The 27,996-nt window shown below is 50.2% G+C and overlaps 15 protein-coding genes across 15 annotated transcripts; 6 read left to right on the forward strand and 9 right to left on the reverse strand.

The window, feature by feature from the left end:
• Positions 1-377: 377 nt before the first annotated feature.
• Positions 378-1,910, forward strand: VTN49DRAFT_8113 (uncharacterized protein; the record flags this gene model as incomplete). Its single annotated transcript, XM_069416458.1, has 6 exons — positions 378-406; positions 462-563; positions 613-618; positions 673-752; positions 804-1,100; positions 1,159-1,910. The coding sequence occupies 6 exons, from the start codon at positions 378-380 to the stop codon at positions 1,908-1,910; spliced, it is 1,266 nt and encodes a 421-aa protein (XP_069271739.1).
• Positions 1,911-2,095: 185 nt separating this feature from the next.
• VTN49DRAFT_8114 (uncharacterized protein) lies at positions 2,096-3,322 on the reverse strand (the record flags this gene model as incomplete). Its single annotated transcript, XM_069416459.1, has 3 exons — positions 2,096-3,067; positions 3,126-3,230; positions 3,278-3,322. 3 exons carry the CDS (start codon positions 3,320-3,322, stop codon positions 2,096-2,098), a joined length of 1,122 nt encoding a protein of 373 aa, XP_069271740.1.
• A 492-nt stretch (positions 3,323-3,814) lies between these two features.
• Positions 3,815-5,300, forward strand: VTN49DRAFT_8115 (uncharacterized protein; the record flags this gene model as incomplete). The annotated part of the gene is made up of 2 exons (XM_069416460.1): positions 3,815-4,480; positions 4,542-5,300. 2 exons carry the CDS (start codon positions 3,815-3,817, stop codon positions 5,298-5,300), a joined length of 1,425 nt encoding a protein of 474 aa, XP_069271741.1.
• A 550-nt stretch (positions 5,301-5,850) lies between these two features.
• On the reverse strand, positions 5,851-6,534 carry VTN49DRAFT_8116 (uncharacterized protein; the record flags this gene model as incomplete). Its single annotated transcript, XM_069416461.1, has 4 exons — positions 5,851-6,134; positions 6,204-6,354; positions 6,409-6,420; positions 6,508-6,534. 4 exons carry the CDS (start codon positions 6,532-6,534, stop codon positions 5,851-5,853), a joined length of 474 nt encoding a protein of 157 aa, XP_069271742.1.
• A 108-nt stretch (positions 6,535-6,642) lies between these two features.
• Positions 6,643-7,151, forward strand: VTN49DRAFT_8117 (uncharacterized protein; the record flags this gene model as incomplete). Its single annotated transcript, XM_069416462.1, has 2 exons — positions 6,643-6,724; positions 7,030-7,151. 2 exons carry the CDS (start codon positions 6,643-6,645, stop codon positions 7,149-7,151), a joined length of 204 nt encoding a protein of 67 aa, XP_069271743.1.
• Positions 7,152-7,177: 26 nt separating this feature from the next.
• VTN49DRAFT_8118 (uncharacterized protein) lies at positions 7,178-8,879 on the reverse strand (the record flags this gene model as incomplete). Its single annotated transcript, XM_069416463.1, has 5 exons — positions 7,178-8,013; positions 8,075-8,231; positions 8,288-8,495; positions 8,549-8,600; positions 8,873-8,879. 5 exons carry the CDS (start codon positions 8,877-8,879, stop codon positions 7,178-7,180), a joined length of 1,260 nt encoding a protein of 419 aa, XP_069271744.1.
• A 35-nt stretch (positions 8,880-8,914) lies between these two features.
• Positions 8,915-9,448, reverse strand: VTN49DRAFT_8119 (uncharacterized protein; the record flags this gene model as incomplete). Its single annotated transcript, XM_069416464.1, has 2 exons — positions 8,915-9,121; positions 9,428-9,448. The coding sequence occupies 2 exons, from the start codon at positions 9,446-9,448 to the stop codon at positions 8,915-8,917; spliced, it is 228 nt and encodes a 75-aa protein (XP_069271745.1).
• A 563-nt stretch (positions 9,449-10,011) lies between these two features.
• On the forward strand, positions 10,012-11,387 carry VTN49DRAFT_8120 (uncharacterized protein; the record flags this gene model as incomplete). The annotated part of the gene is made up of 4 exons (XM_069416466.1): positions 10,012-10,499; positions 10,551-10,788; positions 10,844-11,153; positions 11,278-11,387. The coding sequence occupies 4 exons, from the start codon at positions 10,012-10,014 to the stop codon at positions 11,385-11,387; spliced, it is 1,146 nt and encodes a 381-aa protein (XP_069271746.1).
• A 970-nt stretch (positions 11,388-12,357) lies between these two features.
• Positions 12,358-14,672, reverse strand: VTN49DRAFT_8121 (uncharacterized protein; the record flags this gene model as incomplete). Its single annotated transcript, XM_069416467.1, has 4 exons — positions 12,358-13,866; positions 13,914-14,125; positions 14,339-14,534; positions 14,595-14,672. The coding sequence occupies 4 exons, from the start codon at positions 14,670-14,672 to the stop codon at positions 12,358-12,360; spliced, it is 1,995 nt and encodes a 664-aa protein (XP_069271747.1).
• Positions 14,673-15,066: 394 nt separating this feature from the next.
• Positions 15,067-16,376, forward strand: VTN49DRAFT_8122 (uncharacterized protein; the record flags this gene model as incomplete). Its single annotated transcript, XM_069416468.1, has 2 exons — positions 15,067-16,251; positions 16,317-16,376. The coding sequence occupies 2 exons, from the start codon at positions 15,067-15,069 to the stop codon at positions 16,374-16,376; spliced, it is 1,245 nt and encodes a 414-aa protein (XP_069271748.1).
• A 492-nt stretch (positions 16,377-16,868) lies between these two features.
• VTN49DRAFT_8123 (uncharacterized protein) lies at positions 16,869-18,344 on the reverse strand (the record flags this gene model as incomplete). The annotated part of the gene is made up of 3 exons (XM_069416469.1): positions 16,869-18,017; positions 18,083-18,248; positions 18,307-18,344. 3 exons carry the CDS (start codon positions 18,342-18,344, stop codon positions 16,869-16,871), a joined length of 1,353 nt encoding a protein of 450 aa, XP_069271749.1.
• A 554-nt stretch (positions 18,345-18,898) lies between these two features.
• On the reverse strand, positions 18,899-20,683 carry VTN49DRAFT_8124 (uncharacterized protein; the record flags this gene model as incomplete). Its single annotated transcript, XM_069416470.1, has 5 exons — positions 18,899-19,155; positions 19,210-19,323; positions 19,431-19,474; positions 20,443-20,583; positions 20,634-20,683. 5 exons carry the CDS (start codon positions 20,681-20,683, stop codon positions 18,899-18,901), a joined length of 606 nt encoding a protein of 201 aa, XP_069271750.1.
• A 385-nt stretch (positions 20,684-21,068) lies between these two features.
• On the forward strand, positions 21,069-22,154 carry VTN49DRAFT_8125 (uncharacterized protein; the record flags this gene model as incomplete). Its single annotated transcript, XM_069416471.1, has 1 exon — positions 21,069-22,154. The coding sequence occupies one exon, from the start codon at positions 21,069-21,071 to the stop codon at positions 22,152-22,154; it is 1,086 nt and encodes a 361-aa protein (XP_069271751.1).
• A 349-nt stretch (positions 22,155-22,503) lies between these two features.
• VTN49DRAFT_8126 (uncharacterized protein) lies at positions 22,504-24,810 on the reverse strand (the record flags this gene model as incomplete). The annotated part of the gene is made up of 1 exon (XM_069416472.1): positions 22,504-24,810. The coding sequence occupies one exon, from the start codon at positions 24,808-24,810 to the stop codon at positions 22,504-22,506; it is 2,307 nt and encodes a 768-aa protein (XP_069271752.1).
• Positions 24,811-25,878: 1,068 nt separating this feature from the next.
• Positions 25,879-27,737, reverse strand: VTN49DRAFT_8127 (uncharacterized protein; the record flags this gene model as incomplete). Its single annotated transcript, XM_069416473.1, has 3 exons — positions 25,879-26,964; positions 27,017-27,418; positions 27,465-27,737. 3 exons carry the CDS (start codon positions 27,735-27,737, stop codon positions 25,879-25,881), a joined length of 1,761 nt encoding a protein of 586 aa, XP_069271753.1.
• Positions 27,738-27,996: the final 259 nt, after the last annotated feature.

Genomic DNA, 27,996 nt, shown 5'->3' on the forward strand with positions numbered 1-27,996 from the left:
ATGTCTGGCGAATTACCATAACAAAACGTAACTTACTCAGACAAATGGCAATATTAGGCTTGTAATTTCATTGTATCTGGATCCTAAATTACAGCTCTTCGGAGGTTGCTCAGCTATGCCTGAGAGTAGCTGTCCCTCCGTTAGCCTGAACCGTCTACTTACCAACTTGCGCATCGATTCTTTGAATTTCGAATCTGAGTCACGGATTGATCGGAGTCAAATGATTGCAGGCCGATAGTTGTCTGTCATTGTCCCTCTCAACGTGCTTGCGTCGAGATACTTTTGATTCCATTGTGCCCCGCGTTTCCTGAGCCTCCTCCTACGGCATCCTTTCCAACTCCAGGTTGATCTGTTGGGCGCTATAGCGCGCGGCCGATATGCCATCAGTCATTTCGAATCCTCGGTGGTTAGTCTTCGTTATGCTAACTATATACTGCGCTGTGTGCTAAAATTACTCTTAGGAAACACCTCTACAATGTCCTTACCAAACCGGGGCCGTTTAGTGACGAGGACTGGGTTCCAGGCCCAGAAACAATCGAAGCGTTGGAAACATCGAAAATATTGTGAGTTAATCTGGCGGTTTTCGATTATGCTCTGCTGACAGCATGCTAGAGTAATGTACAGTTTGCAGGCTCGCTCTCTATCATTTCTCATGTATTAACGTACGGACAGAGGTGCAGGCGGTCTCGGATGCGAGATCCTGAAGAACCTCGCTTTGTCGGGCTTCAAGGACATTCACGTCATTGACATGGGTACGCCTGTTTTCCGCTTGCGAGAAGGCATTGGCTAAGATCGTCCCACAGACACAATAGACATCTCCAATCTTAACCGTCAATTTCTTTTCCGGCAGTCGGATGTAGGCAAGCCGAAAGCCGAGGTTGCAGCCGCCTTCGTGGAGAAACGGGTCAAAGGAGTCAAAATCACGCCTCATGTGTGCAAGATTCAGGATAAGGATGAAGATTTCTATATGCAGTTCAAAATGGTTGTATGTGGGCTAGACAGCGTTGAGGCCCGCCGGTGGATCAACTCAACACTTGTGGGCATGGTTGATCCAGAAAATCCAGAGAGCCTGAAGCCGTTGATTGATGGGGGAAGCGAAGGTTCGTTTCGAGACTGTCACATGGAGTTCATTAGGGTGCTCACGATTTCTGTCTTCAGGATTCAAAGGGCAAGCTCGAGTTATCTTGCCAACACTAACATCGTGCATTGAGTGCCAACTCGACATGCACGCTCCACGGGCAGCAGTTCCTCTTTGCACGATCGCTACGATTCCTCGACAACCCCAGCATTGTATTGAGTGGGCGCATCAGATTGCATGGCAAGAAAAACGAAAAGATGAGCCCTTCGACAGCGATAATCTTGAGCATATCTCTTGGATTTACCAAACCGCACTTGAGCGCGCAAAGCAGTTCTCCATCCCTGGAGTGACCTTCCAAATGACGCAGGGAGTAGTCAAAAACATCATTCCAGCCATTGCATCGACGAATGCCGTCATTGCGGCAGCTACCACGTCAGAAGCGCTGAAGATCGCGACTTCCTGCAATCCTTTCCTTGATAACTACATGATGTACGCCGGGGAAGAGGGCGTGTACACCTACACGTTTTCTGCAGAGCAGAAACCCGATTGTCCAGTCTGCGGTAACCTAGCTCGGACGATCACTGTGAACCCGGAATTCACGCTCGAAGAATTTATTGAGACGTTAGCCGAGAGACCCGAGGCGCAGCTGAAGAAACCTAGTCTGCGATCGGAAGAGAAAACTTTATATCAGCGCTTCCCTCCACAGCTGGAGGAGCAAACGCGTCCAAATCTCCGAAAGAAGATCAAGGATCTCGTCTCGGACGGACAGGAAATTGCAGTCACCGACCCGGCATATACCATCGACTTTAGATACAAGCTTGTGTTTCAATAGCATGGCACTTGCAACCCGTGAATCAATTCAATCCATACAATAATACATACGTCTTGGTTACATGAGTACCTAACCCAACATACTCCGACGTAATCATAACAATAAATGGGACATGAAAAGGCCTCCGTCTATCGAAACGCCAGCCCAAATGCAACAATCATCAGAACGAGGAGTCAAAGAGCAGGTTATTGCATGAGATTTGTCAAATCGCGCTTCAGTCTTGCACACTTGAGCTTGAGCACCTTAACACTTTCCAGGAAGAGCATATCGCTGGGGAACTGCCCGGTGCTTTCGACGCTAAAAATGAAGTGATCTCGTACCCGGCCCAGCTTCACTTTATCTTTGAACTCTTCGTGCCTGAGGCACTCGCGACTCACGGTATCTTTGAACGGATCCAGGACAACGGCTTTCTCTTCTCCTTCATGACCCTCGTATCCGCTTCCTTCTTGCGCCGCCTCCTCAGCCGTAATCTTCTCCAAACCAATGACGCCACGTGGGAAACATTTGGCAAATTTTCTTGCGTCAGCTCCGATAATAGGCTTGAGGATTTTGATGTCTGGTAGAAGACGGTAGGTGGCAGTTGCAACGGGAGAGAATTTAGCATGATCCGCACCAATTCCTTTGATACAATGAATTTCCATTTCGATCTTTTGGCCTGGTCTGAGTTTGGCGATCAGAATGTCGGGGTTGACGGGCCGAATAGCACCCTCTCCAACAAAGTATTGTTTCTGGCGACCGACAGGGTTGAAAACGAGATCCTTGGCGTAGACGTGCGCATGGTTATAGAGCTTACGAGGATCATCCTCATCCGGTGCGGCATTCGGATTCTTGGTACATTCGACGTCGAGATTGAGAACAACGGTGTTGTAATCTGTAGGGGTGCTCCCTTCAGGATCATCTTCTGTAGGTTTCTTGAACCATCGCATCCAATTTAGTCCCTCGATGGACCCCCTCAATGGGATGAGACCGATCCGCTGAGCGAGAACTTCATCCTGGATCACGGACGTGTTGTTTTGAATGAAGACGTATTCGGGCGCAAGAGTCGGAACTTCGTCAATTAAAATTCGGCGAAAAGCATTTGCGATAGAGGCGTCGAGGCCAATTAGGGAGAATGATGCGTCATATGTCTCGTTGTAATGAAACTCGACTCGGAAATCCTTGCGGTTTGTCAACATGAAAGCTCTTCTCGAGGAGTATCAAGGACCATGAACGCACCCTCCGGAATTTTTCTAGAGACCATTCGTGATTCTCTCCAGGCCAATGGCCAGGGAAATCTGTGGACGGGATATTTGTTACTGTCTCAGCATTGATGTTGATGATCTGAAATCGTCAGTAGTAATCCGAGGCTTGGTTCATTAACCACTCACTCTCCGACGATCTAGCTCTTCTTTTGATGGGACTAGAGGCGCCATATTCGATTGTCCGCCTGGAATTTGCCTATGCGACCTGGCGGGATATATGCAGCTCTGATATTCTGTATGTAGTCTCTCATACTGCGTATCAATCTCGAAATTCTTTTCTTCACAAGCGTTTCTGCTACGCTAAACCAAATACAGGAAGCGGAATACGAATGTCGCCAACCAATCAACGTGGACCTATTCACAATTCCAATTCATTGCATTCTCCGTGACTTGTCGTTTGTAAGCAGCACTGGATTCGCGTGTAACTGAAAGCTACGTCAGTCATGCGGAAGCTAACCATGTCAAGATATATTTCGTAATTTGTTCCGGATATTAGCTTCAGCAGGTGGCTTCAGATTCCGTCCCGGAAGGACTTGTGCACATAAGAATACAAATGTCACGTGATTAGCGGTCCTCCGAAGTACTAACAAGAACGACTTCAACCGACTTTGACGTTTTGGACTCCTCCCAAGCCTCCGTCTCAACACTCTCCCCTCCCACGAGATGGCTTCCTCACTTGCTCGTGCCGTCGGCCGAGTGCCGACGAGCCTGGCTCGATTGCAGTTCTGCAAAGCCAGCACGCCCTTTGTCCGGTCCATAAGCAGCACATCGACCTCTCGCTATGCCGCGGAGCCAGCGGCCTATCAACCAACCCGCCTCATTCCCACCGATCCGGTCTTTTCCCACCAGCTGAACAAGGGCGGCCCCGAAACTCCGGAAATTGCTGCGAACATGGAGTCGACTTCGGATACGGGGAACCGTAAGATTCGTCACTACACCGTCAACTTCGGCCCCCAGCATCCGGCCGCGCACGGTGTGTTGCGGTTGATCCTGGAGCTCAATGGCGAGGAAATCGTTCGCGCTGATCCTCACGTCGGCCTTTTGCACCGCGGAACCGAGAAATTGATTGAGTACAAGACATATATGCAGGCGCTGCCGTACTTTGACCGACTGGATTACGTCTCGATGATGACCAACGAGCAGGTTTACTCCTTGGCCGTCGAGAAGCTGCTGAACATTGAGGTTCCGGAGCGAGCGAAGTGGATTCGCACGATGTTCGCTGAGATTACTCGAATTTTGAACCACTTGATGTCTGTCCTTTCTCACGCAATGGACGTTGGTGCATTGACACCATTCTTGTGGGGCTTCGAAGAGCGTGAGAAACTTATGGTGAGCATTAACAATTTCGGAGACGCAATTGCCACTGGGGGCGACAGTTGACTCTATTTAGGAATTCTACGAGCGCGTATCTGGAGCGCGTATGCACGCTGCGTATGTCCGCCCCGGTGGTGTGTCGCAAGACATCCCACTTGGTTTGTTGGATGATATCTATCAGTGGGCTACGCAATTCGGCGACCGCATTGACGAGACCGAGGAACTGTTGACGGATAACCGTATCTGGAAGGCTCGGACACAGGGCGTCGGTGTCGTGAGCGCTGCGGATGCGCTCAACATGAGTTTCACCGGTGTCATGTTGCGAGGATCTGGTGTGCCGTGGGATGTGCGCAAGTCGCAGCCGTACGACGCATATGACAAGGTCGAATTCGACGTTCCTGTGGGTGTCAATGGTGACTGCTATGACCGGTACCTCTGCCGTATGGAAGAGTTCCGGCAGTCGTTGCGCATCATTCACCAATGCCTGAACAAGATGCCCGCTGGCCCGGTCAAAGTTGAGGACTACAAGATTAGCCCTCCGCCTCGCGCAGCCATGAAGGAGAACATGGAAGCGCTGATTCATCACTTCCTCCTTTTCACCAAGGGCTACACTGTTCCGCCGGGTGAGACCTACACGGCGATTGAGGCACCAAAGGGTGAAATGGGTGTGTACATTGTCAGCGACGGCAGCGAGCGGCCATACCGCTGCAAGATCCGCGCCCCCGGCTTTGCCCATCTGGGCGGTTTCGATCAGGTCGCTCGTGGCCACTTGCTTGCCGATGCTGTCGCCATCATCGGTACCATGGATCTGGTGTTCGGTGAGGTCGACCGATAAATGATGTTTAGTGGAAGGGAAGGTCCTGTATAAGATGTAGTGGCTGTCTACTCTCTTGTTCCAATTTCCGTTTACCTGTATGTCCTTATTAAGGAGTCATGCATCATTCTGTATTTTCTATGGCGCCGCGTCTCCTCTCAGGCCCCCCCTCGTTTCTCTTTCCTATTCTCTTTCCAATACGATTGAATGGAACGTGACACCAGCTGTCCAGCCCAGCAGGCTATGTCCATGTGGCAATCCACGCATGGGAAGCAGTCACGGTATAACGGCGAAAGGAGTAAGGATGTGTGATTCAAGATCGAAGAAAATAACCCGACATGGGACATGGAATTATTGTACAATGACACCAACACCTTACATACGCCTGTGGCTTATAAAACTTCTGCAAAAGGAACCCTGCACGAACGACAAATAGCAACTCATGAAAGGAAAAGGAAATTAGAATGAATGGAACGTAGCATATGCTTCATCATCCAAACATGTCATGCGCAACGTTGCCCACACAATTGTGTCTCGTGATGTTATCAAGATAGGTCCAAGAGAAAGCAGGTTAAACGTCATCGTTATGATAATAGAAGGAGATGTCGCGTGGTCGCCTCCGATTCGAGGCCACAAACTCCTCATCGCCCGGCGGTCGCTCGTTCTTTGTATTTTGTGTCAACATGCTTTGGATACTCATGCAGACACTCTCGACGGTTTGCACGGGCGACCAGCCAGCGGATCCGAGGAGGTCCAGACAGATGATGCCATTACTGTAGATGTGTGGGTGGATGGGTATGGGTCGAGGTGTGTCGCTCGGTGGACGGATTTCGACGAACTGGACTTCGGGAGGTTCTAATTATGACCGACGCATCAGCTTGGGCACAAGCAGAGAGAGAAAACAATTTCAAAAAAGATACGTACCGATGGGATATTTCGAGCTAAAGGTGAACTTGAGTCGATATGTCTCGTTCGCATATAGCGGGTTGTAATCCAAGACGCGGATGTCCATTAGCCATTCCTCGAAGTTGTCGGATTTGACGATGCTGATCCCCGGAGGGAGATTGTTTTGCATCTGTTGACGATTTTAACATCTGCGAACTAAAACCAGATGGCCGTGTATTTGTACCTTCATGAGCTCCTGCATTGTACGAGGTGTGTTAGCTGTTACCTGAAGCTGCTACAAGCTTTCTCCGCAGTTGCGACGGTCGAGCAAGATCCGTCATACCTTGCTTAGGCGCCTGTTTGCGAACATCTTGCCATGCTCTTCTCGATTCTAATTCTAAGAATCTCTCGTAACAATCGGAGATACGTTGGCCGTTCGAGGTCGCTGAAGAGCCCGTCCCAGCTTCAGCAAGAACGTATGACGTTTGTCTCGGCGGCGCTAGGAGGCGTAGATCTTATCCTCGCTGACCCGGATGAGTCCGGAATATTCTTGATATATGGTAAGTCAAAAGAGGACTCGAATACTGAACAAGTGTTGAAGAGTTGAAAGAAGAAACAAAAGCACAGCAACAGCTGAGTTGTCACTTGGTTGTCCGCAAGTACCGGCGGACAGGGAGCATCTCGGATCCAGCCCTAGATCTATGTTGCCCGATGTGGTAATAGTGTGATTAGGTCAGCCGCTTTAGTCACATGCCCCGCCTTTGGACGATGATAGAGTCACGATACAAGCTGTGAACAACTCATCTATGAACAAAGGTCACGGTTCATGGGCATACGAATATAGCACAGTTCTTGATGGCATGAGACATGGTCTGGAAGATGGAATGGCATCACATTTCAAAATTAACTGTCAACATTCCTATCTGCCAACAGCATGGGATATCATCGAAATATATAACACCAATCCCGAACATATTCACAGACTAACTCCACTGTCCAACAATCTCGGGCCATTAGGATGACTGACTGGCTTCTGCTCTCGCAAGTGCCTCGCGCTCGACCCTTTCTACCTGTTCCTGTTCTTTCATCTCCCGCACTTTTGCCAGCACGACCTCCCGGAAGATAGCTCCACGAGCTGCTCTGCTCAAGCTTCGTTTCTTGGTTCCTTGAGCTGGAGAATCGCCACCTTCCTTTTTCTCGCCAGTGTCCGGCACTGACACGGAAGGGAAGGGCGTTGTTTGATTCGCTTCGATAGCTGCATGGTTGGCATCCTCCATATCCTCTCCATCGGGAATGTCCTCCTCCTCTTCTGCCTGCGCCTTGAGCGCCTTGATACGATTCGACAGCTTGATGATTTCGATGCCGCGGCGGAGACGGGCACGGGCGATGTAGGCCTTGATCTCTGGCAGCAGGTTGTGGTCTGTAGCCGTGTCGCCCTTCAGCCAGCGATGCTGCAATGCCTCCTCCGCAGTAGCACGTTGCGATGGGTCGGGCTGCAGCAGAGTCAAAATGAAGTCCTTCGCATCCTGAGACACGTCCTTCCAATATCGCTCATGGAAGATAATCCTCCCTTGGCGGCACTCTTCAATCAGGTCTGGCACATTCTCCGACCGGAATGGCGAATAGCCGCAGAGTAGAGTATAAGTAATCACTCCCATAGACCACATGTCAACTGCCTTCCCATGGCCCTGTTTGAGCATCACCTCCGGCGCCGCATAGCCAAAGGATCCTGCCATGGAAGTGAGGACGTCAGACGGACTCTCCAGCATTTTGGCAATCCCAAAGTCGGCAAGAACGAGAGGCGAATTGGGCTCAGGAGTCAGGTAGAGAAGGTTCTCTGGTTTCAAGTCTATATTCCACTTGTTAGCGTCAACCCTAATACCAAGGGACGGCAATAGAAAATGTCTTACCGCGATGGACAATGTTTCGCTCGTGAAGGTAGTGCACCGCACCCAGGATTTGTTTGATGGTCTGAGAGGCATCCTTTTCGGTAAACTTTCCATACTCGCAGATGCGATCAAACAGTTCTCCACCGGTGGCCAGCTCCGTCACAATGTAATATTTGTCCTGTGGATTGTCTCAGCCATAGCCCCCAAAAAGTATCAGTGCACACTGTCTCGTACCCTTGACTCGAACCAATCATGGAATCGAACAATGTTTGGGTGGTTCAGTTTCTGAAGCAACTCGAGCTCGTCATATACCATTTGTTCATTGCCGCGCACATTCCGCTTGAGAATGATCTTGACGGCTACTTTTCCCGCGGGGCATTCGGCTTCTCGAACGATGCCATAAGTGCCCGCACCCAACGTCCGACCGAATCTATACTGGGACCTATTTCAGACTGATCAGTGTTACGCTCTGGTGGGTTGGACAATGAGCCGTACTTTTTCTGGTAACTATCGGGCTGCCACTGCAGCTTGTGAAGCATATTCGAAACTACAGACAGAGGTCCAGGTCAGCTTATGTCTTCATACAGGAACCGAGATCGGCGCCTCATAATGAACGCCCGACCATGAAGCCGAGTAACCCTGAGTACTTCGAAAGCGGTGACGACGCCAACGAAAGCCAGCACCAGGAGATCCAGTGCCGACCAGGACTTCACCCGGATCAAGGCCTCTTTCAGGAGCCCGATATGCATTGGAAGCTCCATTGGGTGCAATCAATTGTAGACAGTGAAGATCATGCTGAGAACGTTGGAGCTGACTCACAACTCATGGCGACTCGATTCTTTACTTGTAGTTAAGGAGGTGCTATAAAATCTGATAAGGGGACAAGTGGGCGGAAACCCCGCAGGCGGCGTCACGATCTGGAGGAATTGAGACAGAACTCGGCAGAGACGATGGTATTGAAAGGCAAAGGGAAAAGAATTTCGAAATCAGGTCATGGATTGAAGTCTGGAGCCAAGAAAATGAGATCAGAACCAGCGACAAATACACATCGTCGTGTTTACCGACGATCTGGCTCCTGGGTTTGATTGATATTCACGCCGCAGATGAAGCTGAGAGGGGCTGTGCGGCTGTGGCGCAGCGACACCTTGAGGATCAGGCACCAACCGTGCCTAATTATAAATCTAACCCACTGGGGAATAGTGAAATTCCCAAAGTTCTTGGCAGTGTGGCTAGAACCGTACCCAGTTGTTTCAAGAATCAAGCCACTACCTGGTCGGCTTGTATGAAGAAACAGATTTGAATTTTCATTGAAAATCTAGGTTCTTGAAAATCCAACTGATTGAGATATGTAACATGGCCATGACAGCTCTTAACTAAAGGCAGGTAACTCCGCATTATTCCCGAGGGCTGGGGCATACCTAACCTACCGTCAATCCTCTCTAAAACTTGGCACAATGTCACACACTACCTACTCTCAGAGGACAAGGATCTTCGCATCACAGCATCTAAACAGAGTTGTCATGTCCTCTCAATGGGTCCATGCGTCAGACCTGATGCTATGGCATGTTTGTGTCATAATGGCCACAGGCCAATAAAAGGGGCTTTGAACTATCAGCGGATTTCACTCTGCTGGCTTGATACTCAGTTACATTGGCAGTACTGAACCAATTTGGCCTTCTGGACTCTGAACAATCGAGGGTGACTGGCCTTCCTTCTACGAATTCAATCCGCCCTGCTGGAGAACGATTTCCCAGAGTAGGGCAGAGTCGATATGAGTATGATTCAATGAACTCTCTGCATTTGATGACGGAACATTCGTTCCTGAGGTGATTATTAATTCACAGCAAGGCAACAGCTGCGCGGGGGCATTTCACTGCTGAGCATGCAAATGAGTCATGATTGTTATGTTTCCGTCATCTTGCTCTGCAGTATCTGCGCAGATTTGTCCCACACAGAATATGGCCATGGAGAACTTGGGGAGAACAAAGAAAAGAGCTCCAACCAAGCAGGAGTGGAACCAGGAGCGAGGGGCACTGGCAGCGAGTGTTCAGAGAATTCTCAACACAGTCAAGGCTATTCCTGACCTTGTTATTCGTCCAGAACTTCATTTTCTCTACCATATAGAGGTCTCGACTGCGTACGATGGCCCCGAGACTCACGAGGCAGCCTACTTCAAGCCATGGTCGGTGTTGGAATTAGTCAAACATCCAATCCATCGTCAGCGAGCCAAAATAGCCCTCGGTCAAAATGTATCGATAGAGATGCAGGACTACATGGAACTGCATTGTGAGGTGGCTAGCGATGATCAATTTGAATCGCGGACCGAACTGGAGAAAGCCAAGGGTATAGAGAGGTACCTTCTTTGGGCTTTCACAGCAGCACCTCGGATGGGCTTTGGATCGGATTCGAAAACTTTGTTGTCCATGTCTATGTGGCGCATTGCTGAGTACATCTGATGCATGCTTAAATTTCTGGTTGCTCGCACTAACTGGAATAGGGGCAATGACGATGTTTTGGACGATGAAATGCGAGCCGTACTGAACGAAGTTGCCCAACTCGGCGCTCCGAACCATTTCTTCGTCTGCAGGGATTCCAGGAAGCCGCATGTTATCATGACCGTCTGCCACAACTCACAGTACGACGACCGTCTTTTCCGAGTGGAAGTGATTTCTCTCCTCGCTGTGATGAAGAGTCGCTTATGTTCGAAGAAATTTGGGAAACATTTGGTTATCCCTGTAAGCAGATTCTCAACACCATGAACTACTCAATTGACAGGGGAATCAAACATAGGTACTTCTTCTTTCCATCATGGCACCAAACCATGGCCGGATCCTCCAGGGCCATTTTGACGGTAAAACTCTACTCATTTGGCAGTCCAAGCTTTACAACTTCAACGACGCAAACAAACGTCCTCTGGATGCATTTCTGTACGCGTTAATGAGCACACCGAAGCGAGCTACAGAAAAAATTCCCCGCACCGTTGACCCTTACGTTCATGAGGACGACCTCTTCATGGAAGATGAAACTGATGGCCGTTTATCGATCAGAGATGTACTCGAGAGCCTTGCTGATCGTCTCTTGCTCGGCCCCGAACCGTCTAGTGAGTATAGCCGCTCTGCTGCATATGAAGAAGGCGACATCGTTCGTTGTCATCATTTTGAAAATGTATTGGAGCCTTTTCCACGACCATGGCTTTGACCATACCTCTGACGGTGGATACAAAGGGCTGCGATTCTCATCCGTTCTCTTACTCTACCTCCCGTCGATGCCGCATATTCTACATTTTATCCAGAGATGCAGGGATGTCGGTCGCTCGACATACTCTGTGCTCTGATCTGATTCGTGTGATCAATTTCTGTTCTTGGGTTTGTGATGGCGTTTGGTTTCTACTTGATAGACAACCAATCTCTCCAGTGTGTCTAGCTTATGTCTCTGAATCTGAGACGCCCAAAGAAGCATTTTTCTCGTCGAGTGCTCTCTGCATCAACTGGAACGTAGGAATAGGGGACGTTCATTTTAGCTGTTGGCTTTCGGTTCGAGCTGCTGGATCTGGCAACTCCTCGATCTCTCACGCACTGTTCAATGTTCGGTTTCGAGGCTTTTCTGTAGAAGATTATCACTCGCACAGTGTATGACGGCTAACTACGAGTCCTATCCCAGGCAGATCTGACTGGGTGAGTTACCGGACTGTGCATCAAGAGACAATCTATGATCGCCCTAGTAGCAGTTCTCATCAGCGCCAAAACCGGGCATGTGACAATTGTAAAGGGTAACATAAAAATGCATGGTTCGAATTGACTAGCACATGCGACCATAGGGTGTGGAAAACAGGGCTTCCCGTCCGCTCAGCCGTACTTAAGCCACACGCCGGCTGGTTAGTAGTTGGGTGGGTGACCACCAGCGAATCCCAGCTGTTGCATGTTTCTTTTTTTTTTTGTTGTCCATGTGCGTTGTCTTTTCTGTTCTTGGAGGTAATTGGCATTGTGGGTTGTGTCGGTGTAGGCATTTGGCAAGCACGACAATTGCGACAACAACGTCTTGGATACCTACAGTGCTATCAACTCAAGGGAATCTGCTTGAGCAATAGCGACTCAACCCTTTACATCCAATATGACCCAACGAAGGCTGCTCCGCTGGTTTGGGGCTACTCAGGATTATTGAGAGGAGAATTGGGTCCGGATCCAGTCTCATCATGGTCAACTATGTCTTCTCCTTAACCATGATTGTAGGCATCAAAATCAATGGCAGTACAGCCTCAAGCTATAATTATCATTAAGTATAGTCGATGAAACATGGCTCGGGTTTCACGGCGTTGCGGTACTTTGTTTCCCAAGCTTCATTGCGGACTCCATGATTCGGTCGCCGCTTACTATCCCTGTCGTACAAATGACGATTCTGCGCTGATTGGCCTCTGCTTCATGTCGAGCTATGAACCGTAATGCAGAAATCTCGGTGAAAGTAATGCCACCTAGGAAGAATACATAGACGGTCTTCATTCCACTAGCGCCCGACAGCAAAGTCTGTCGGGCGCGTGTGGCTTTCTCGTCGCCCTTCTGCACGATACTGAACGTCGCTCCTCGTGCATTCTTGACGATGTCCTCGAATCCAATCCAGCCCGGTGACGAGGTGCTAGCAGCATTGACGGATGCTGCAGATGAAGCTGCGGCAGAGCCCTTGGTAATTGACATAATGTATTGCTTCTGCAAGATACATTGTACGAGGCGAACACTGAGTGGTGCAAAGCCGCTATAAACGTATGCTATATCGTCTGGATCTCTCTCGCTGACTTCCTCGACCACGAGGCGGAGATGACGTCGCATGTAACTGTAGTTGGTTTTTGCGCTCGCACCTGCTCCAGTGCCTGGTAGCAGAAGCGCCGTCGTGGATTCTCGTGGATGGAGAAGTTCCATCTTTTCTAGTGCGCGGAATGTCATCAAATGCTGATATCCATACGCTTGAAGAATTTCGCGCTTGAAGTTTTCCAAGTCTTTTGGCCGAATGCCACCGGACATGCAAGACTCGATGCAGAGGAGTCGGAGAATGGTTTTGAGCGGAACATCTCGGGCGATAAGTTCGTGAACATTATCGTGCTGGTAGACTGGATCAGAACCGGCAGCATGATTTTGTTGAACTTCCAATACTTTTCGGAAGATGTCTGATCGTGTCCGTCGCATGATGCTTTCTGCAAGATTAGTGTGGATTTTCAAGCTCTGGTGCTCTTGCTGATAGACGGGCAGACGATTGACGAATTCACGGAGCTCTGCCGTAGTTTGCGCCGTATGTCGAGTCTCATAGTCGCTTTCTAGACGGCGGGCAACTCGATTCAAGATATCGCCGACAATAGCAAAGTTTGCATCGCGTAGTTGATTGAATAGTGGATCTTGAGAATCCAGCTGAATCTTGCGCTTTGTTCCCTGCCGGGCAGTGGACTGTGCAGCTGACGACGAGCTTTGTGCTGGGGGCTGAGTCACGGGAGCAACGATCGAAGAATCAACGTCTGCCTGGTTATGCCTGATACCAACAAACTCTTCGATCAAGCCTTCGTATGTAAGCTGCGTCATCAGTGGAGTGGCGAAATCCACATCGCGATCAATGATTATCAAATTTTCAATCGAAGATGATGGCATTTTTCCACCGATACCGTGATCGAGGTTTGATTGCTCCGCCTCAATCTCCTTTCGCATACGGACGAGTAGATCGGCTAGTCGCCGGGCGTTGTCACCCTTTCCTACGATGCGGGGGAAATACCCATGCCGTTGCTGAAGATCCATCAGGGCCTTCGCGGAGAGATAGATGGGGCCGGGATCTTTGTGCTGCCGGTTGTCAATTGGGGCCAATTTTGACAAAGAAGGTACCGTACCAAGTACAAGTCCTCCACGGCACATTCTAGCTCGAGAGAGAGGACATCCTGCTCCAGCGGCAAAAAGTGAAGATTCAATTCCCCGACAGTTACTTCTCCGGCCACGCCTGACTCTTCTAGGATCTTATTGCTTACAAGGGTCCGCCGAGGCACCCAGATAATCGAAATATCATGTTCGACATTGCTAGTTTGGCGCAGGCGCCTGATCTGCTCTGATTGATGTTAGCGCATGCTGATGGCACTCATTCTGTTTGATCCATCGAAAGAACGCCATAGGGATGCGCTCGCCATTGAAATCAATCTAGGGAGCTTGACTGATCACGTAGAGTAGGAATAATCGTTCTACGTAATCTACTGTTGTCCCATTCAGAAGGAAAACAGGACCATATATAAGCATAATATGGCCATGTAGAGATCAGACTTACCAGCAGTTGCAGACACCTGGTTCACTTTTTCTGCATGGATGAGAAACACAACATTTCTCTGGGAGCTATCGACGTTGGCATTTTCCAGCAGAAAGACTTTGTCTACACCATATTCCTGAAGAACGGAGAACTTGACAAAGAGACCAACTGGACCAGCCAGGTCTCTGCTGATTACCAAGTTTTTCTTCCCTCGGACCTGAGCATTGCAGTTAGCTGCGGATGGTTCACGAAAACAACTTCATTGAGAATCGCATACATCTTCAAGCAACGTTAATAGCTTTCTCCGGGCCCTATCCCTGAAATAGTCAGCATCAGACGCAGGGTTAGGAGCCATTTCTGCTGAAAAGAGCAGGAGATGGAACCTTTGAAGTGGAATGCGGTGCAAGTCGCTGATGGTTGGGAAGTTTGGAGTGGGAAGACGAGCTAACCAGAAATGGACTAGCTCCTTCTGGTATAACAGATTTGTACGGTGGTAAATTACGAGTTCAAAAACGGGAGCTCTGTAACTTTTTTTTGGGGGAGTCGATGCGGAGAACTTCCAAAGTCAATTTTGTTACTGAGGCGCGATAGTTATTTTTGGATCTCGTAAGTAATCGTAAGGTAACAAGCTGAAACAGGCAATGATAACCAAGTCGTCTGGGGTTCTCCTGGCCCCTGATTAGGCCTCAGTGACTCGATTTCTACAATTTCTCGCTCTTTCGTTGTCGCCACTCATATCGTTTGACAGAATGAAGAAATTCGGGTTCAAGAAATCAGACGGTGACGAGGAGTCAACTCGTCGCGCGCTCTTCGGCTCCAGATCCAGGGACAAAAGCCCTGCCCCTCAATCGAACCCGTATGCGCAGCAACCTCCTCTAGACCCGTACACGAAAGCAAAAATCAACGCTGGCGTTGCTCCTCCTCCCTCTGGCGGTCCCGATAGTGTGAAGAGTTCCGGAGGACCGGGTGCTCCGGGAAGTTCACCGGCTGGATATGCACCCAATAGCTACGGCGCTCAAGGTGGCTATGGCGCCAATCGGTACGGCAACGGCCCCGGGGGTGCCGCTGGTCCGGGCTCACGGTACGGCCCTGGTGGCTACGGTGGGCTAGGCGCTGGTGACCCTAACGACCCCTCGAATGACCCCAACCGGGATGCGCTTTTCGGCGATGCTCGCGAGAGGCAACAGAATCAGCATCCAAATGGGCCCCCACCTCCTTATACAGATGCACCTTCCGGAGGATATGGAGGTGTCTCGACCACCACGGCAACTTATCAAGAGCGTAATCTCACGGCGGAGGAGCAAGAAGAAGAAGAGGTGCAGGCTATCAAGCAGGAGATTAAGTTCATCAAACAGGGAGATGTTGCATCTACGCGGAATGCATTGCGGGTCGCCGCTCAGGCCGAGGAGACCGGTCGCAACACACTTGCCCGATTAGGCGCTCAAGGAGAGAAGATCTTGGACACGGAACGCGCCCTTGACGTGGCAGCAAGCCAGAATCGGCTCGCGGAAGAGAAGGCTCGCGAACTGAAGACGCTCAATAGAAGCATGTTCGCAGTCCATGTCTCGAATCCCTTCACCAAGAGCAGACGGGAACGAGAGCGCGATGAACAGTATCTCGCCCAGCACCGAGAAGAGCGTGCGACCCGCGATAATACTCGTCGCGAAGCCTATCAGACTACGCAACGCATGGATCGTACCTTCCGTGAAATCGATCGCGAGGCCCAGAAACAGGCGCCAAAGACAAAGAGGAACGTGTCAGAACGGGCCAAGTATCAGTTCGAGGCTGACAGTGAGGACGATGCAATGGAAGATGAGATCGAGCAGAACTTGGATCTACTCTCTGGCGCAGCTGCCCGACTCAACGGTCTGGCTCGTGCAACGGCCAGGGAACTTGACGAACAGAACCGTCATCTCGACAGGATTATGGAGAAGGTCAGTACAACGTTTATGGACAGACTTGGCATGACATATTATACTAACCGTGTTCGATTGTACAGAGTGACAAAGTTGACGATCAGCTCGCTATGAACCGTGCTCGGTTGGATCGTATTCGTTGAGCTGCTTGACTCGTGTTTTTATAGAATTCTTAGCACCTTTCTGTTGATACATATCATCGTTGCAACATTGCGCACCTCGCTTGAGAGCTGTTGTCGTATTCTTCTAAATAATGTGTAGTCGTAAACCCAGTTAATTTGTGTTCATCTGCATCTGCTAGGTCATCGAAACTCGTAATATTCCACAGGATCTAATTCGTATTTACGAGTTGAATATCTGGTTTATTGAAGGGGTATACTCCGTACATGCGGTCTCTCTCCTAGTGACTTGTCGCCTGCCGGCAGACATAGAAACGAACTCTATCTAAACAAAAAAAAAAAAAAAAAAAAAAAAAAAAAAAAACCCAAGTTGATACATTCAAGAAAAGAAAGGGAATAATCAAGAGAACCATGTACGAGGATGTACTAAAGGGGTATTCAAATGATGGAAAGAAAAAGAAAAAGAAGTCGAAGATAAACCCTTCCTCCTCATCATTAAAAATCATGCAATATCAATCATGCGAACACTCGGACACATGAATCAGCGCTTCCAGTCGCTATGACGCATTTGAAGTTCGGCTTTGAAGATGCGGCCGCAGCATCTTTCTTCGTTCCGTTCTGTTCTGCGGATTCCTCCGTTGAAGCGTCGTTGGTTTGAATTGGCGCCCAGCGGATGCAGCTAACGAAATGTCCGTGAGCGTTGTCGATGGTTTTGACCAATTTCCCTTCCTGTGATAGGTCCCAGCAACGTATTGTTTTATCGTCACCGACACTGATCAGGTATTTGCCTCCTGGATGGAAAACAAGGCCACGAACCCAGTTGTTATGTCCGACCAACGTCTTGATAAGCGTACCTCGCGAGTCCCAGAGTTTGATTGTCTTGTCCCGAGCGCCCGTCGCGATAAACTCGGCCGAACTTGTTGCTGGCGGTGGCTTCTTCAACCCTGCTAACGTTGCTAGATAACCGTAGCTAGCTGGTGGTGCGAATGCGCAGCATTCCAAATAGTGCTCATGACCTGCCAGAACGGCTTTTGCCTCACCAGAAGACACCTCCCATATTGTCGCAGCTTGGTCGCGGCCACCCGAAACCAGGAATTTCCCGTCAAACGAGGGCTGAACGTCGTACACCCAATCTCCGTGGCTTCGAATGGTCTTGACGCAATATCCTGTCGTTGCATCCCAGATGCGAATCGTGGAGTCGCGACTGGCGGAAACAAGGAGATTACCGTTCGATGTCAGAAATCGCACAGCGGATACTGAATGATCATGGCCAGAGAGCGTCCTGATATTGGCATAGTCATTGCTGGGATCCCACAGTTTGACCGTGAGATCGCTCGAGCAGGATGCCAGAAGAGTGCGGCCCTTCTGTCCACCAAAATCCAATCCCGTCACCGCTCTGATATGACCCTTCAAAGTCCGCTCCAGTTCCCCCAACTCCCAGTCCCAGATCTTTATGGTGCAATCCTCCGATCCCGACGCGAGGGACGAAAAGACTGGGTGGAAAGCGACACAGGTGATGGCATCTCGGTGGGACTCGAGCGTATGTCGCGCCGGAGCCGTTGGAAGCCAGCTTGCTGGATCTTGATTGGCTCTTGATCCGATCGCTGGAGTGACTGAGTTGAGTTCTGTCTGGAGGCTCGAGACTTTGGCCTCGAGGTCCATTATCTGTAAGGGGGAAACGCATGCTTCAGCAAATGCCTTCATTCCAACCCACAAAAACCTCTCCTCACCTTACGCTGCAATCGAGCGACGCTCGTCCATTTCTTCTCCAACAACCCCTCATACTTTTTGGTAGCATTCTCGTCAAAGTCGCTGGGGATCTGTAACTCTTCCCGTAATGCCGCGGCACTTTGAGAAGCATGAACGGATGAGAGATATGCGATCATAGACTTGTGCCTGAATTACGGCATTAGTCTGAGACACTCACTTTCCATCTCCGCGTCGTCAAACTCACAGTTCCTCCGCCTGCCGCGCCGTCAGCAATTGACTCATGGCGGCGAGGTCGCTGACGCTCCGCGGTTTCTATGCCCACAACGCGAACTCGTAGAGGCGTAGCTCAAGGCCGTAAAAATTTTAGAGACACTGTCAGGCTTCGCAAGAGATGCAATATCGCTTGACTCTACGATTTGCAACGAGGATCCATCAGGTTCATCCCCAAGATATAGTTTCGATGGCCAAGTCCGCCTCGATGCTGTGCTGGACTCCCAAATCCAAACATCCCCACCATGAGATCACGTGGCTTCCAAGAGACTCTGGCCGAGTAATCTGCATTCATTACGGAGTAGTCTCGTACAATTTCGGTCTCAAAAAAACTCCAAATTCGAAGAAATTGGAAGAGTCGTCACGCCTTGTCCATTGCTATTGCCTGGAGGTATTTCCATATTGCCTGCAAATGCTGCAATCATCATATGACCTATTCAATTCCCTACTTTCCATTTATTAGTATTAAATAAAGAGAGCATGATTACAAGCTTGAACCGAACAATCAATATACGACTGATGCCATTTCTTGACGCGTCTCGAGGGCTGCAACGATCTGCAGAACGTTACTCACCTTGCCCTTCCTGGCCCTGAGGTTGGGGAAAAATGTGATCATGTTGTCCAAAAAAGACGAGGGCATGAGGGCGTTTAGCCCCAGCTCCCTTCCTTGCTTCGGCCAAACGTAGGCACAATACTTTTGCCTCTTCGTACCTGGCGGTGCCCCAAATGAAAAATTGTTGATGCTCAAGCAGCTTCTCAAAGCCTGCGAGCGCTTGCCGATACATTTTCTCTTCCTGTTGATACTTCCCTTGGGCCGAAGAACCTTGCCAAGGTTGTGGACAATTGCTATTGTGTATGGGTGATTAGGGCTGAGTACCTTCTCTTGGCTGGCCAGCACTTGCCCGAAGCATCGACTGTGCTTCCTCATACTTGGCCTGCTTCTCAAAAATCGACGCAAGGTTGCCGAGGTTGGTGAGGTTATGCGGATGGTCTGACCCAAGTCTTTAGCGCTCGTCGATGCAACGATTCGGCTTCTTCAAGTTTCCCTTGTTGCTGGAGAACGGAGTCGAGGGTGACGGGGTGATCGGGTTCAAATACCTTCTCCAACTCGTCGAGCGCGCGCCGATGTATTTCCTCCACCTCTTGAAGCTTGCTTTGAGCACGGAGACCATCGCCAAGGCTGCTTCGATGACCGTACCTAGATGATCAGGACCTAGCATCGTCCCTCATCCTGCCAGTGCCCGGCGATGCAACGCGTCCTCTTCTTTATTCCTTTCTAGATGTTGGAGAACAATGACAAGGTTGTTCATGCTTTCGATTGTTTCCGAATGAGCATGTATCAGCACTTTTTCCCGACACTCAAAAGCCCGTCCGCGTATCGCCTTTGCCTCTTGATACTTGCCTTAGTGCTGGAGAGCCGAGGCAAGATCATTGACAAAAACAAGGATGTTCGGATGATCCAGACCTAATAATTTCTCATGTCTCTCCAGAACGTCTCGATCTGAGTTCTCTGTTTCTCCATAGTACTTTCCTTGATCCAGAAAAGATCAACCGAAGGCCATAGACACTACGGAGACTGTCCTCATATTCAGCTCCAAATGCTTTCTCTCTTCCTGCAACTGTCCTTTGGCGCGTAACATTTGCCTTTTCGTAATTGTCCCGCAGCCCGAGAACGAATGCAAGCCAATTGACTTCGGTAAGGGTGTCTGAATTTTCGGGACCAAAGCCCCCGCTCCCGTCCCCTCAACGTATGTCGATGGTTTTTCCCGTTATGAGCAAGAATGAGTCAGATGTTACTCGCAACATTGAAGTTTCGTGCTGTGGATCTCCCGTCCTTGAAACTTTGGCTCATGAACGTTTTTCTTCCGCGTCAAGCTGTCGTCTTTTGTCAGTAAGCCGCTATCACGATTGAACGCCAGGGCAGGAAAAAGTTCTCGTTCAGATATCGAGTTCTTGGTTATTTCAAACAGCGGAGCTGGACGTTTGAAGTGCCTTGCTGCTTGCGGGCTCGAAGAAGAGCTGCAATAACCTCGTCTTCCTATACCTACCCAACAGGCACAATTGTATGCCCCACTGCAAGATCACCGGTAGAGTACGTCCCCTGACGTACCTTAGTGACGATCCCATCTCCCCGGTCGATCTTTCGATCAAGCTCCTCGGCTGAGTGACTAGAAGTCTTATTTGCGCCCTCTTCGCTCCAGTCTTCAGGCTCCCTGTAGGTCCATCTGTTGAGTGACAACCACTGTAATTACTGTAGTGGGATTAGTAGTTGTCGCCATTGGAATTCATTGGAGTACTTACATTAAGAGCAGCCTGGGTCGGATCGGCAGATCGACAAGCCGGGTGGACATAGCAGCCCTTCTCCATTGACAAGCTGGCTACGGAGTTGTGCTCCGCTGCCTCAATATTTGATCGTGGCCGCGTAATCGAGATGAGGCGGACATTGCTTTAAACCCCTGAACTGCACTACCATGTAGGTAAATGTAGAGAGTCAAGAGGGTCACCAACCAAAAGCAACTTTCGCGGTTATCCGGGTTGTTTGTCACGGTCCCTGCTGGAGTGTCGGCTCTGACATCATCAGCCCAGATTACTCATGTCCCCGACGGGCAATAAGCCTGTTGGGATGGCGTCGACAGTGCCATGCACTATTCGCTCATTTTGCTGTCGTGGCTTTGTCTCTTAATTGTTCTCCTCCAGCCATACCCCTACGAGCAATCCCCCGATAGCATTATCTGGATGTCATTCGCGCGTAAAGTCCTCGAACATTTTCGACCCGGAGGCGGCTCCCAACAACAAGCGATTTCGGAAGCGTATTCGCCGAGCCAAGGTATCGTGCACGACGACGAACGCTTGCTCTCCCGAAGCGGAACTTATCCACGCCTCGCTCGACTCCACGACGGAAGTATTCTCGCCGGGTACACGAGATTCGAAGGCAACCTACGGATCTTAGAAATCGCGAGGAGCCATGATAGCGGGCAAACTTTCGCCAAGATCGGGGAGGTGACAAGGAGCCGCGGGGATACTGATAACATCTTCTTGCTGGAGATCGCCCCTAACACGGTGCTGGCCGCGTTCCGAAACCACGATCTAGGTCCCGGTGGCTATACGTATTTTCGGATCACTGTTTGTCGGTCGCAAGATGGGGGCCGGTCGTGGCATTATCTGTCGCAAGCCGCCGAGAAGAAGGCGCCGCTGGGTCTTTGGGAGCCGTTTATGCGCATCGGACGCGGGGGAGAGGTGCAGATGACATTCTCTCAGGAGTTTGCACGCGATGATCAACGTACCATGATGGTGGTGTCCTACGACCAGGGCAGAAGTTGGACCAAGCCTCGCTGCATTGAGGGTGCGAATAACCGGTTCAGGGATGGCATGACAGGCATCACCGAGACGTTCGATCAAATGCTCCAGAAGCCCGTGTTGGTCATGGTCTTCGAAACTACACGATACGGCCCATTCAATATCGAAGCCGTGCTGTCGTATGACGATGGAAAGACTTGGGGTCATCGCCAGGAGGTTTACAATCCTCCACGGGGTCATAACGCTGGCGCACCACAGATCTGCTCGTTCGGGGATGGATCCTTAGCCGTTGTCTTCATGACCGACGACCAGTCCCGGCAAGTCAGCTGGCATCAAAACGCCGCCATCCGAGTCGTCTTCAGCACTCCACCGGTGAATGGGCAACTCCAGTGGAGTCAACCAGCTCAAGTATCACCGGCATCGAGCTTCTGGCCCGGTATTCTACCTCTCGATCATCGAACGGCGCTGGTAACCTATGACCATGGCGGACCAAAGGTCAAATCTTTGTCCTGGCCAGGTCCGTGAGACCAAAAACTGTACAATTTGTAATAACTTATCTTTTTCGTACCCCGTACATATTGGCCTTTCGTTGGTTAGGTATTGGGGATTCTGGACTGTAATTATTTATGCCGTACATAGCACCACTTGTCTTTAGTATGGTTATTTTTGACGGATAGTATAGAATGCGTTTAATATAATTCTTTCGCCCCTGGGTGTACATATTACTCTCATCCAGCGCTCAGACTCGAGAGCACCATAGCCGCAATGACATTGAGGACACGCATACCTCTTATTGCACATTGCTATTTATGCAGGTTACTTTCGAATATCTGATCGCGTATATTACAAGATTTTGTACAGAAATTTCAAAGCATCACTCTCTCCTTGGAGACTCCCCTTTTTGCGCCTCTGTCACCAGCCACACAGTGACGTCCTGTACGTCGCTGCCTACCCGCCAACTCCCCAGCACGACCCCATGGTCTAGCAGCACCTGCTGCGCATGCTTCCACCGCTGTTTCCACAATTCCTCGCGCTTGCTGGGCATTGCCGTTTGTGAATCATCCGCGGGGCGGTAGTTCGTAGCTCGATTGATGCCCGGTTTCGGTGATGAACCTGGATGTCGCGGTGGAGGTTGTGGTGACTGCGGCCGAGACCGCTCAGGAGTGACACTTGGTCGTACGTCGAGTGACGAAGTGGCTGACGCTCCCGATCGACGTGGCAAAGGCACTGGAGGCGCCTGCTTCTTCTTTACTTCTGGTGATCCTGCGTCTTCGGCACCAGAGTTGGGAAACGAGTGGGACGCTCGAGCCAGCGAATGACTGTGCGTGGGTTCCTCGGATTTTTGCAGCGGATATGATTGGGCAGGCCGTAGGGGCAATGCCGGGCGCTCATCTTGGACCGGCTTCAATGGAGCAGAAGATAGATGCTGCGGCTTTGAGCGTAACGGTGGTGCTGGTTTTCGCTGGACCGCTTTCTGTGACTCACTCTGCCCGCTGCTGTTTGATGCTGCAGTTCGGAGTGTGGAAGGTTTTGCCGGTATCGTGGGTGGCTTCCTGGAAGCAGCATCCTCTAATTTTTGTTTCTCCTCAGATTTCTGAACAGGAATTGACGGAGCTGTATCATCAATAACCTGAGAACGGGGCTCTGTACGGCGTGGTGGTAGTTTTGGACGACTCCCAATCGCATCTGTTTCTCTTGCAAATGTCCGTGGAGCAGCATATGTTGGTCCACCATCATGATTAAATGAAGATTCTGAATTGTCTTTTTTCTCAGGCGTTGTGATGTCCCGGATGAAAATACCCAATACCCTGCCCGGATAAGCTAAAGCCAATTCGGTGTAGACTTCGAGATCTGCCTCTCCACTGTCCCCTACGAGGATAAATTTGCGATATGGGAAGTCTTGCATAATCTGCTCCAAAGCACCGCGTTTTCTCTCCGCCGTTGGCTCGAAAATCCCTTGGAGCATCCCGCTATAACGCTTCAGGTGAAAAGAACCCGGAGGGAGTCCAGCCAACCTAAAGTATTGTTTCAGGAGCGGATAAAGCTGCCATGGGGAATTGGAGACATAGTGCATTTTCACACCCATGGATGCAAGCTTATTGTACCATTCCTTAACTCCATGGACGACGAGCTCATCTAGCTCGCGCGCGAAGGTATTTCGGAATATTTCCTTTGCGCCTCCACCAATTGCAGAGTGCTTGATCGTGTCGTCAATGTCGCTGATCAAACTGACACCAGTTGGCTCTGTTATGTGGACGTCTTCGGTCACAGACAACGATTCAGATGCCAAAACTCGGACCTGAGTTGGGATAAAGGGCAAGGAAACCCTCACATTGAAGTGGCCGAATTCATCGGTTAGTGTCGTTCGGGATTGGCTCTGATCGTCATTGAAGAAGAACATGGTAACAGGGATTCCAACCAACGGAGTTGCCATGAAAGGTTTTAAACGTTGCATGAGCCATGAGTTAGCTAACGACGCCTCGTCAGAACGGAGCGATGAATTGGTTTCTGGACGTGCTAGCGTTTGCGGGGTATGAGCCGTGTTATTTGTTGCGAAGTTGGCCGTCCAAGCATGGTCGGCATCTTCCCGGCCCTTTTCAACAATAGATTGTGCTTCTCTTGCCACGTCTCCAATTTCTCGTCGGTCGAGCTGGCTAGCGGCGGCACCTGGAGCTGGTATCCCGCTGAGCTTTCTGGCCAATGCCACCAATAACCGTTGCTTGCGGTTGAGCGGTCCACGCTGCGGCATATACACCCAACCTCGCACATCGATGTCGACGATTGAATTGCCATTCTCAAGCCCATCTGCTACATGGTGCCACTCCGAGTTTTCAGGAAACTGTGCGTTACGGGCGCATTCGTCAAGATCGACAGGGCCATTAGGGTAAGTGGAGGAAAACTGCTGCCTGTGCCGGGGACGTTGTCTGGTGTAGCTAGGAAAGAGAACCATTTCCTCGTCTCCGGATCTAGCGTGTCCCACGTCTGGAATGGCACCAAAAGTGTCGTCTGCAGTATCGTCGTATGACTCTTCCCTTCGTAAAGACCATTGCGCTGTGTACGCCTGGCGCAGCTCGTTGGCAGCTTTGATATAGCCAAGCACTTTTCGTCGTCGCGATCCCCATTCCCTCCCCTGTCCGTCGCCCCGGCCTCCTGGACCGGGGTCATTCAATCGGTCCATCATGTTCCGAACTGCATCCTTGGAAACTGTGTAAATGGTTCACGGCAAATGACGCCGCCGCAAAGTGGTCTAATGGTCTCGATGAAGTCGATGACTTTGGCGAACGTGCAAACTGGTCTCGATGATATTTCCTTTGTTATCGCAACAGCGAGCTCAAAACCCTGCTTGCTCCACGTTGTGAAGAGGATATCGCCACGGGTTGAACAGAACAAAAACGCATCAGATGCAATAATGATCCGGTCGTGAGTGTAGGAGAGCGCCGGGACAACGCGAGGACTCGTCAGATCAGCTCGCCAATGCGGTTGACGCAATTCTTTCAGTTACTCGGCGTGGGGATTGAATGGCCAGAACATGGATTTAGTCAGGACGGCCGACAATGAACGATCGGTTTCGAAGCTAGGATTTTCGCCTTCTTGAAGTATGCACGAGCAAACTTGAATGAGGAAGTGCGGAAGCACTCGGAGCACTTAATATAGCCTGTCAGCTGTGGTTGACAATTGCTAATTGGCCAAGTGCAGAAACGAGGAGAGAAGAACCGCATAGGTTAGAGTCCTACCTCTGCTTTCATAAGGCGCAAAACAAGAAAGATTTGAGTTCCGAAACGGATCGCTAATTGAAAATCAAGTATGGCATTGGCGAGTTGGAAAAGTACGTAGGTCGGATTCTTGGTCTGGCGGCACACAGATCGGTATAACTAAATAACTAAGTGGATAGATATGAAGTATGTGCGGGAAGTAACTAGAAGTTACAATGCGTAACCTGCTTGGCACCACTCCTTTAACACCACCTTAAGACAAGTTAAGCCCGGTGGTTTTTTCGTCCTTGATCCATCGCATGAACTAATGGAGTGCTCGGACTTACAATTATCGCATGTGAATTATTGCGGGATAAGTGAGGGTACTATGATGAACAGAACCACCACTGTCATCCTGAGCAGTACCTCCCTCCCCAGGTACCTTTACCAACTTCTCGGTAGCCGGGAAGCCGAAGTGTAGAACAGAACTGAATCTTTTGATGACGCATTGGATCTGTCCATGATTAAGGAACGTCTGACATATATTACAAGAAACTTCAAAGTTGATCTGTATAACTTGTCACCCTCCGTGCTCGCTGACTACGGCGTGGTGCTGGTGGTCCTGGCGACGAAGTTTCTGTTAAATCGGACAAACTCTTGGTGCCATCGACGCTCAGATCGTCAGTTGCCGGCATCTTGCGCTTTCTAGCAGAAGTTCTCGGCTTTTCAGCTGAGTTCTCTTCCGACTGTACGTCTTGCTTCACATGATCTGTAGTCTCCAGGTCGATAGAGGTTGTCTGAGGACTTGTCTTAGCTTTTCGGGAAGCGGTTCGTTTTGGAGGCCGCAGCCAATCCTCCTTTCCCGGCGGCCAGTAAACCCGCCCATGCGGACCGCCCATGGAAACTTCTTCCTCAGGTATCAGTGGTGGTGGCGGCGATAGCTTTGATAGGTCCATGAAGTCTCCTGATTTCTTGTTTCGCTTTGGCGGCTTCCAGACTGGATTCTCGTCTTCTCGCACATGAGGAATCATTTCGTTGATTCGTTCGTGGCCAGGCAATTTGAAAATCTTCATGAGTTCGAAGACGGCCTGTTCTTTATCTTTTGCCTCAATCATCAAGTCCATAGTAGGGTCACAAGGAGGAAGTCTTGACACCCGGGGGCTGTGCTTTCTTCGTTGACGGGGTGTGATGGCATCAGGCAGAGGCTCTGAATAATGCATCTTCTGCGTGATGCCTTTGCGTGTCCATGTTGCTTTGATGCGGTCGAACAGCTGCATGATATCTAAAGTTCCCTCGCGAACCTTGTCGGCATCAAACACAATATTATGGTGGTGAAAGTCGAGAACCAGCGGAATGTTTAACTCTTCACAGATTGGAAGAAGGTCGTGGACTGACCAGCTGACATCATCGTTCTCCAAAACGAGACGATTTTTGATGTCCTGAGATAGATTTTTATAGTTTTCACGGAAACGATCCAGAGTTGCTTTCTTGTCGCCAAATACGCCGCCCATGTGCAGGACCATTACCGCATCGCGGTTTTGTTGTGGAGGCAATTTCAAAAGCTGCAGAAGCTCGGAATGGTACTCAAGATCGCGGATTGAGCTTTCGATAACTTGCTTCCGAGGGGATCCCAGTTGCGTGAACTACCATTTTGGTTGAGTTATAAGAATAAACTAGTCCAATGGGACCTCGTACTTGTCCAGGATGCATAGTAAGCCGATGGCCCAATTCCGCCGCCACTCGACCTGCGTCGGCCAGTACCTCGGACGCAAATGGTGCTAGCTTGTAGCCATAAGTTGGATGACTAGCAAACGGAAACATCTCGGAGCTGAGACGCATGAACTTGATTCCATAGCGGTCATTCCATCGTAGCATCTTGACAATGTCGCGGGCATTGGCAAGGCCAAGCCTCTCTACAAACGCCTGTCCACGTCGCACCTCTGGTGGCTGGCTTTGATCTGGGCGATTCTTGCTTGCGTGAAAAGGTTGAGATGGATCAGATAACGGGTGACGATGCTCCAAGATTGACGAAATCCGACAAGTGCGCGAGCTGAAAACTGGCGGATTGGCGGTGCGCAGATAAGTGCACAAACACGCCTTGACCTTATCAGACTTGAAAGCATGTTTGATGGCATACACCTACATAGCCTAACCGACCGCGCCATGGGAGAGGAAGGTAATCGCTGTTGACGGGAAGCGGCCGTGACAATGCAGCCTTTACCTCCTCCACCTCAGCCGGGACGTCTTCGTCAGACTCGGGGTCTAACGATGCCGCCTTCTTCCCTCTAGGCGACGGCGTCGTCTCCAATATTCGGGACAGATCCGCTTGAGAAGCGGGCGACTGCCGTTGCAGCCGACCGGAATGGACAGCCCGTCGCGCTCTGGTTGTTGTGGCCCTTGTCGATCGACCCATCATGTTTCGCGTCTAAACTCTTCTGCGACTGGAGCAGGGTGCGAAACGATCATGTTTGAGTACATTGCCAAGGCGCAAAGTTTGATGCCGGATTAGGCTGTCATTGGGTGAGTAATGAAATCGTGTACAAAGTCTGGGTCACCCAGGCTTGTTGGTTTTGCCACAGTTGCGAGAAGGGGCGGAACATTGGACACAAATGCAACTCTGGCAGTTCGGTCCTATCTATTGCTGCAATTGCGCAACGGGCGAATGCTTCAGAATT

Source organism: Thermomyces lanuginosus (assembly GCF_041956635.1).
Source record: "Thermomyces lanuginosus strain ATCC 200065 unplaced genomic scaffold VTN49scaffold_9, whole genome shotgun sequence".
NCBI lineage: Eukaryota > Fungi > Ascomycota > Eurotiomycetes > Eurotiales > Trichocomaceae > Thermomyces > Thermomyces lanuginosus.